At 48.5% G+C, this 8,655-nt stretch overlaps 1 protein-coding gene across 1 annotated transcript in view; it reads left to right on the top strand.

Moving 5' to 3' along the window:
- Nucleotides 1-203: 203 nt before the first annotated feature.
- WBSCR17 (Williams-Beuren syndrome chromosome region 17) overlaps nt 204-8,655 on the top strand; it is a 112,827-nt gene continuing 104,375 nt past the window's right edge. Inside the window, exon 1 of the mRNA XM_008576334.1 lies at nt 204-330. Within this exon, the coding sequence (XP_008574556.1) occupies nt 223-330 (108 nt within the window). The 5' untranslated portion in view covers nt 204-222. The remainder of the gene's footprint in view (nt 331-8,655) is intronic.

Genomic DNA, 8,655 nt, shown 5'->3' with positions numbered 1-8,655 from the left:
ACAATAGAGAAGCCCAGTTACCCTGGACGCCTTGGGTGCCCCAGAGGTTGTGACGCTAACAGGCAGCCTTATGGAGGGGGTGGTGACTCAGGGACTCAGAGGAGTGACTTGACTTTCTGTGCTGGGCCAGCGCCTGTCTCGAGGGTGACTGCTACACCAGGGCTTCTGGGGCTGGTGCCTCCATGACCTTAGCTTCTTTCTGTCTCCCGCAGGACGCCAGCCATGATCGGCTGCTCCTTTGTGGTCAACAGGAAGTTCTTCGGTGAAATTGGTCTTCTGGACCCAGGGATGGATGTGTACGGAGGAGAAAACATCGAACTTGGAATCAAGGTTTGTGACACAGTGTCCCTCCCTCCTTATTTGCTCCTGCTGCAAGCGGAGCTGCTTAGCCATCCTCAAGGGGAATGTGAAGCTTCTTGTAGCTGATGAATGACAGGTTCACTTGGCCCACCCCCACTCTGGTGAGGACAACCTAGTAGGGTTGTCATCCCTCCTTCCACGGGGGACTCCTGGGCTGTCCTCTGTAGGGGTTGATTTGTTTCCCACCCGGGTGACCCACTCTGGACGTTGGTTCCTGTTCCTATCCAGGGTTGTCCTTTCCTTATGTTTTTCTTAAAATTAAGTGATCTTCTTAAATTACCCTTTCCATCCTATGTGTTTTGGTAGTTCATGTACATCACAGAACCATAAGATGCCAGAGGAGGAAAGCGCCAGGTTCCGGGACCCTCCCTTTTCTCAGAAGTGCTTTTAGGGGAGCATGATGTGGGAGGGGATGTACCAGGAGGGAGCAGAGTGTGCCCATTGCTGGGCCCCAGCCAGGATCAACTCTACTGTCAGAGATGCTGTCTGCCGGGCTCTGCTTAAGACTTTGTTCAAAGAAAGAATTCCACTGGAAAAAAATAAAAGTTAGAAACCATTGGTGCATTGCAACCTCTTCGTTTTAGAGTTAAGATGAATGAATCCCAGTGGAAGACAGACAGGGGTAGGAGGGACTCCCTTAGTATCCACTGACAAAGGTTCTCTGCTTGAACAAACTTTAGTCAGGCTCCTGAACCTTCTCCTAACCCATTTGTACACTTCCTGTAAAATCCAGTCTTAGCAAGACCTTGAGTCAGTTTAGCAAAAACCTCCCACCCTTCTTCATATCTGATCAAGTTTCTTATCCTCCATCATTTCCTAGGTGATGTCTGATCACCTGGCCTATCTTCAGCAAGAATCCTGTTAAGTCAGTTTAGCCAGAATCCCCCTTACCCCTGATGTTTTCTCTTAGAAATTTCCCATTCACCGACCCCCACCCTGCTCCTTGGCTATGAATTCTAACTCGCCCACACTGTACTTAGAGTTGAGCCCAGTCTCTCTCCCCACTGCAAAATCCCATCACAGTGGTCCCTACACTTATCACAGCGGTCCTGAATAAAGTCTGCCTATAACATGTTTTAACAAGTGTCATTGAATAATTTTTTCTTTAACACTGGTAACTACTGAACAGGGGACTTGCTTCTCCTGGCTGGGGCATCTTCTACTACACTGTGAAGATGCTGGGGGAATCCAGACTGGGGTCTCTGTGTCTGTTGCCTCCTGTCTTGAACCTTTGCATACTTGGGCCCTGGGAAAGAAAGCTTGTCAGTAACAACTCAGGACACAGTTGTAAGGTTTACAGTTTTTTAAGTTTCTTCTGCCATCTTGTGCTGCATACTCATTTTTATTCTACCTAGGCAGTTACCCAGTGCAGGACCCCTACTGCATACTTGGGCCCTGGGAAAGAAAGCTTGTCAGTAACAACTCAGGACACAGTTGTAAGGTATACAGTTTTTTAAGTTTCTTCTGCCATCTTGTGCTGCATACTCATTTTTATTCTACCTAGGCAGTTACCCAGTGCAGGACCCCTACCCCAATCAAAGCCTGCTCTCTGCAGCTGATTTCACTGGTTTATTCCTATCTGCTTGTCTGGAGCAAAGGCAAAATGTCCACAAAACTGAGAAGGTATCTTGAGACTGAAAAACAAAACAGGCAATTCCATGCAGTAAAGCGAAGGATTTTATTAAAGGGATTTTACATACAGGATGAAGGATTGGGCAGACAACAACTCAGAGGCAGCACAAAGTTTCTCTGCACCACCTCCTGGTCGAGCTCAGGTTTATATAGGCAGTTCACACAAAGCAGTGGGAAAAGCCAAAAGAGTTACTAATTAAAGTACAAGCTAATGTAACTAGCTCCAAATGTTGGTGCAGGTGGCCAGGCTGGCCTATCACCCATACTGGTACTTAATCATTCCTTCTTTACAGTCAGCAGGTTGTTTCTGTCTGTTGTTCTATCTCACCCCTAGTTACTGTATAACTTTTATGGGCAAAGCTCTCACAAAGGACATAGTAAGTGGTAAGCATTCAAGATGGAGTGAGCTATGCTCACAGTTCCACACTGCTGAATACCTTTAAGATACCCCAGCAGCCCCTCATCTGCATGTGAGCTCTCTTTGTGGAATAAGGGCTTTGTGCCCTTATGTAATCAATGTCCAAGCTGCATGAGTGAAGGGGTTGGTGGGAACCTTCCCTACATCCTAAAATCACTCCCTTGTGACGACTGCACACTCTTCTTCCTGTGCTTTCAATTCCAGGCTGGGTTCTTTCCTCAGTGGAATTTGCATAGAATTTGTAAAGCCCATAGTCATAGCTAATATATGTGTCATTCATCCTCTTTGAATTTAATTGAAGAAAAGATCTGAACCCAACATGTTGATCCTTGACCTGCAACTTCAGTGTCAGCCCTGCCCCCATCTTCTCCTTCCTGCTTGAGCCTTTCTGCTTCTTTTTTCCTTAGCACTCATCAACCCCTAGCATACCACAGAATTTACTTATTTCTTATGTGTATTGCTTTTCTCTCTCTTCTCCTCACTAGATTGCAAGTTCTGTGGGGCACAGTTCTGTTTTATTCACCTTTGTATCCCAAGCAGGCAGAACCATGCTTGAACTGTGGTTCAGTAGGTATTTGTTAGATGACTGAATGAAAACCTGGGGAACCTAACATGAGCAGAAGTGTGGAGTGGGGGAGACGAGCCAGATTGGAACACATGGAAGGTTAAATGGGAGGTGAGAATCTACAAGTCCAAATAACTGTTCCAGGTACTTACCTGTGAGAGGAAGGAAGTTGTTGAAGGAAGCCCTGCATGGAGAGAGTTGAGCTTTTATGTTTGTTTAACTTTATTTTGAAGACAAGAGATTTAAATATCTCTGTATGCTATGAGAAGGGAGCTGGTGAAGCATAGAACAGCAGAGGAGAGGGCAGGGCAGTGGACGAGGGCCTGTCCCTGTGGAGATGAAGCCAGGTGTGGGACCATCAGGGCCAAGAGGGACCCTCCGAGGTTGGTGGCTGCTGCAGGGTGTGTTCAGGGGACCACAGAGGCTGTGACAGCAGAACTCATTGTTAAGGCTCTCTGGGGAGATGTTCGTCTCCACACTCACAGAGGCGTTTGCTTCCCCCCTGCCCCCTGACTTGTGGATTTATTTTGTAACTGTTTCGAGACATTATTGACATAAACAATTTGTATATATTTAAGGTGGACAACATTGTTTTCATATACATATACATTGTGAAATGAGCCTCAGTCAAGCTAGTTAATAATCATTCAGTCATTACCTTTACCTGGTTATGGGGTGAGGGGGTGGGGTGTGAGCAGATTTAAGATCTATGCCCCTAGCATATTAAAAGTGTACAATACAATATTGTTAGGTATCATAATCACAGACCTTCAGAAAGGATTCCCATTGCTTTGCAGTGACCCAGCAGGAAAGATCTGAGTGCAAGGCTCTGCCAGGCTCAGCGGTGATGGTGACATCTGCCTGGAAGGCAGGACTGTGTGGCTGGTCACCATCCCTGAACCCTGACGGAGGCACAGCCCTGTGCCCCAGGCCCTGCACCTTCACCTGCAGGGCCAGTGAGTCCCTCTCCCCACACTCCTGGTTGCCAGGCCAGACTGAGTGGGCCCTGCAGAGTGGAGTCTGTCCCTAGGCAGTTGCTCCCTGGCTTTGTCTTCTCAGTGACAAGGGGGCTCCTACTGCTCACTCGTCTTTATCAGATGGATCTGGATGTGGAAGTCACCCTCAAGTGCAGCCACCTGCCTCTTACTGCACTCCCAGCACAGCCAGCATCTTGCTAGAGAGGTGGGAATGATTCTGCCTTTTACTTCCCATAGTCCACAGCGTCCTGCAGGCTGTGAGCTGACTCCCGACAGCCTTGCCTCTCTGCCACTTTTTAAAGTGAGAGTTGAGCGCTGTTGGTTCTGTAAAGGCCAAGGTCTGGGCTCGGGTTCTATACAGTTTCCTGTGGCTCCCATCATGTGATCCTCAACCAGCAGCATCAGCATCACCTGGGTACTTGTTACAAATCCAAATTCTCAAGCCCCATCTCAGAACTGCTGAATCAAGAACCCTGGGGTAGGATAAAGCTACCTGTGTTTAACAAGCCCTCCAGGTGATTCTGTCATGTGCTCAGGTTGGCGAGCCACTGGTCTACACCTGAGCTTAGCCATCTCCCAGGAAAGCACATGCCTCCATCAGAAGGGAGCCCTGGCAAGTGCCCCCCTTCCCAGTCCCTCCTCCATGTGCCACTCCATGGCCACCCTGGCCCACAGTGAGTCTTTTCTCCTAACTCCAGCCTGTGCAGCCAGGCACCAGCATCTGCCTTCCGATATCTCAGCCAGTTGACTGCAAGGTTCCTAACGACAGGGCTCCCTTTTCAATAAGATAATGTATGTGAAGTGCTTTGTTTTACAGACTATATCCCATCTTCTTTAATTTTGTGCTATTTTATACTGCTTAGAGCACACATTAGTTGAATAATGAATGCATTTCTAAGAAATCTATCCACTGGAAAAAAAATCAGCCTATGTAAATATATATGCACACATATACATGTATATAATTTTTATGTAGTGTACACACATACATTTACATATACTGATTTACCTATGAGAAATAACACAAGGCCCTATGCTTTAATTAAATGGAAAAATTTTAATATTAGAACACTTTCTTGGTGACTTTTGTCACCAAGAAATATGTCCATCTGTGATCATTCTAACTATTCTCTGAAATTTTTTGTTACTTTTTGATTTCATCCTCAGTAAGTAGAGGCAGCACAAGGACAGAAAGTCTTACTGTGGTTCAGGAACATAAATCTCAGAGTCGACTCTAGGGTTGTCGCTCGGGTGCAAGGCAGCTTGTCTGTGACCAAAGCAATCAACACAGTGCAAGGAACAATGCTCTCCAGCACTGAGGAAACAAATGAGGTTGGAAATGGAAAGCTCTCGTTTCAGTACCATTAACCAGAAACTATTAACAAGGCGTATTATAGTAACATGTCTAAATGTTAAGAGAAAAAAAATTCTCCAAAGAGAGAACAGATAGGTTACTTATAAATGATGCAAAATCAGGTGGCTTCACATTTCTCCAGTATATCAGTCAACTTGAGAGGAAAAGGTATCGTCGTCTTCTGAGCCCTTGTATAAAAGGTGGCACCCAAGACTGCTGAATCCTGCCAGGCAGCCATTCCTACAGGGAGACAGTGGAAAGACACTTCCAGATTCTCAAACTATCAGAAAATGTCTTAGCTAAATCAGGAGCCCCGAGGACTGAATAAAAGGCACACATTCTTGTGTGTGACATTGTTGCTGAAATGTCTGTGAGACTCTAGGAAGGTGGGCGGTAAGAGGGTTTGGAGATGCACAGGTGTGATAACCTTCCTGCCTGGCACAGCCCAGCCCAGGGCCTGTCCATGGTGCAGCCTTTGCAGGGGACCTGCTTGTGGGTCCCTGAGGTGCCACAGTAGTCCCCAGTGCAGGAGTCAGACACTGGCTTGGCCATGTTATGGTGAATGACGGGCAAAGGGTGGGCGCATTTTAATTTGCACGGGGTAAAAATGATGTTCTTAAAAAGCAGAATTTAACCTGGAGGCCTCAATTGCTGGTTGCATAGTTCACCATGCCCTGAGCCGCATCACATCACTGAGGACCTGGGATGTCATTTTGACAACCCAGGGGGACTGAGGTTGGCACATCTGCCATCTTTCCCAGCTCAGTCCATTCAGGCTCAGGGCAGTGAAGACCAGCAGCTCTCCCGACAGATTTGGGCCTCACAGTCCCTGAGCACATGGGGATAACCTCGGCCATAGATTCGAATGCTTGCCTCCTTCAGAGGGGTTATTTAGAAATTAGGGGCCATCTGGAGTTGCCAAAGCCCCAGGACCTCAACTGAACATGGAGTGGCCACTCACACAGGTCTCTTCGCCCATCTCTTCTTCTCAGCTTTGTTCCCCCCGCCCCCGTCCACAGCTGGCTCAGACACACCCTGCTGACTGCCACCTGATATACACCCCAGCTGCCCTGCCGTGGCTTTAGCAGTCCTCATCCAGCATCCACGTCAACCAGCAGAGATCCCCCTGCCCTCCACAAGACTCCTGCCATGGAGACCCCTGGTGTCCAGAAGTCTCTTGTGACCTTTGTCATCCATTTGGAACTCCTGGGCTCAAGTTTGCTACATCCTTTGAATGTTGTGATTTGGGTCATGATCACTCCCGGAGGGAACCAGACCATTAGTGCCTTTATTTCTCCCTCCAGTGTTGGCGTTGGTCATGGTTTGATTCAAGACATGGTCTGAAGCAAGTCCTCTTTGGCTGTGTGAATGTCTTTATGGTGCAGGGTTAGAGTATAATTGTGACAGAATTCAGAGCCAAGTTCCTGGTCTTGTCCAGTGTGGAGTAGGCTTTGAGGTGTCACAGACTGGTCTTTAATCGAGGTGCATGCACTGGTCGGCAGTTCATGTGAACGTGTTTGCCATGGAGACTTGTGCATGCCTTCTGCATTCTAGCAGGCACTTCTGCTAGAGATTCACATCTGTGCATGTGGTCTCCATCTTCATGAGATTTGTGGTCAGGCAGAGACACCATGCATTAAGCAAACAATGACCAATGCGATAGTGTTAGAGACAGGATGGGAGTGCTATGGTTGAGTAAGGCAGGGAATATAGCCTAGTCTGGGGAGGAGGGGGGCCTCCCTGAGAAAATGCTATTTAGGACTATAAAGATGAGTCTAACTTAGATAGGCAGATGAGGAGGCGTGCAGGTAAGAGTATTCCAGGCAGAGAGCAAGGCATATGCCAAGGTTTGGAGTTCCAAGGGGGCAGTGTGTTCTGGAGACTGCAGGGGATGGCAGTGAAAGGGGGAGGAAAACCTGCCAGAGGCCAAGGCAGCAGCAGCGGCGGCAGCAATCTTGGCATGGCCTAGATTGTGGAGGATTTGTAAGCAAGGATGTGGCTTTTTCTTAAGGACCACTGGACATTTTTGATAGCCAGGCAGGCAGGTAGGTAGACAATAGATGAATAGGTAGGTAGGTAGATAATAGAGATAGATGACAAATAGGTAGCAGGTAGATGATTGACAGATGGTTGGCAGATGATAGTTTGTTGATAGATGACAGACAGACAGACAGGTAGGTAGATTCATGTACCCATAACCTACCTCCTTTGAAGGGATTTAAGAGAAGTAAGGTGAAAAGACTTTTTAAAAAAAAATTTAAAAAAAGATCGTTATGGCTGCCGTGTGGAAGATGGATTGTAAAGCTGAGTTCTCTCAGGAGGTCTCAAGGGAGAGCTGGGGCTGGTTGGGACAGTGGGAGGGAAGCAGAAGGGACAAGCCCCAGGAATGGGCATGTGGCAGCGGTGGAGGCCATGGGTGGGAGAGGCTGGTGCTGTTGTCTGAGGTCAGGAGCACTGGCAGAGGTGGCGGGGCATGGTAGCCGGTGCCTTCTGCTTTAGGTAGTCTGTAGGCTCTGAACACTCCAGCCCATCCAGGAGGCACGTGATGTGTGGGGACGGAGCCAAGGGGAGGGGACCATGCCTGAGACAGATGTGGGCGTCTCTGGCGTGTGGCTGCTGTTTGAAGTGGAGAGAAGAGGCTGCCTGGAGCAGGAAGAAGGGGAGTAGGCAGAAGCCCGGGATAGCCACGCTGCAGGCGGGAAGGAGCGGTGCAAGGGGATGACCGGGACAAGGAGGGGCCTGGGCAAGAGAGCCACCCAAGGGGGTGGTCGCCCCCAGGGGGTTTCTCCTAGCTAGAGGACTCTGGGAGTGAAGGTCTGAAGGTGGGGACACGAGAAGTCCCACTTTAGAAGAGCTGAGTTTGGGAGTAGTGTCCCCTGTGACCCAGCAGTGAGCTGTCCAAGGGACGCAGGAGAGGGTGGAATCCTAGCCAAGAGAGGGACAAGGTGGCTTGCGTTCCTCTCAGAGCATGGGCTAACCCAAAGAGCCAGGCGTGGCACCTGCCAGCAGGTCTCAGCAGCTGGTTGCCACATGTGCTATACCTGGACAATTGAAGAGCTCATGCTTTTTTTAAGTTGAGGACTATGTATCTTCTTTTTTTTTTTCTGAAATACTCTGGGAAAAGAACTTAGTTTTTCAAAATGTTTACAACATTCGTGTGTCTGCTCTGTACTCCGATTTCAGGCAAGTTCGTGAGCTTCCTGGTTTCTCACTCAGTCCCCACAGTGGTCACCTGTCTGCCTCCAAGGCACCTTCCAGGGAGAGATGAGAGGCCCCATGACGCTGCTCTCTGGCCAGCCACATGCCTGAAAAGGGTGTCCTGCAGGGCACCTCCTCCTTCCAGCGCTCA

The sequence above is a fragment of the Galeopterus variegatus genome, unplaced genomic scaffold, assembly GCF_000696425.1.
Source record: "Galeopterus variegatus unplaced genomic scaffold, G_variegatus-3.0.2 Scaffold1331, whole genome shotgun sequence".
Lineage (NCBI taxonomy): Eukaryota > Metazoa > Chordata > Mammalia > Dermoptera > Cynocephalidae > Galeopterus > Galeopterus variegatus.
This window is presented reverse-complemented; position numbering and strand designations above follow the sequence as displayed.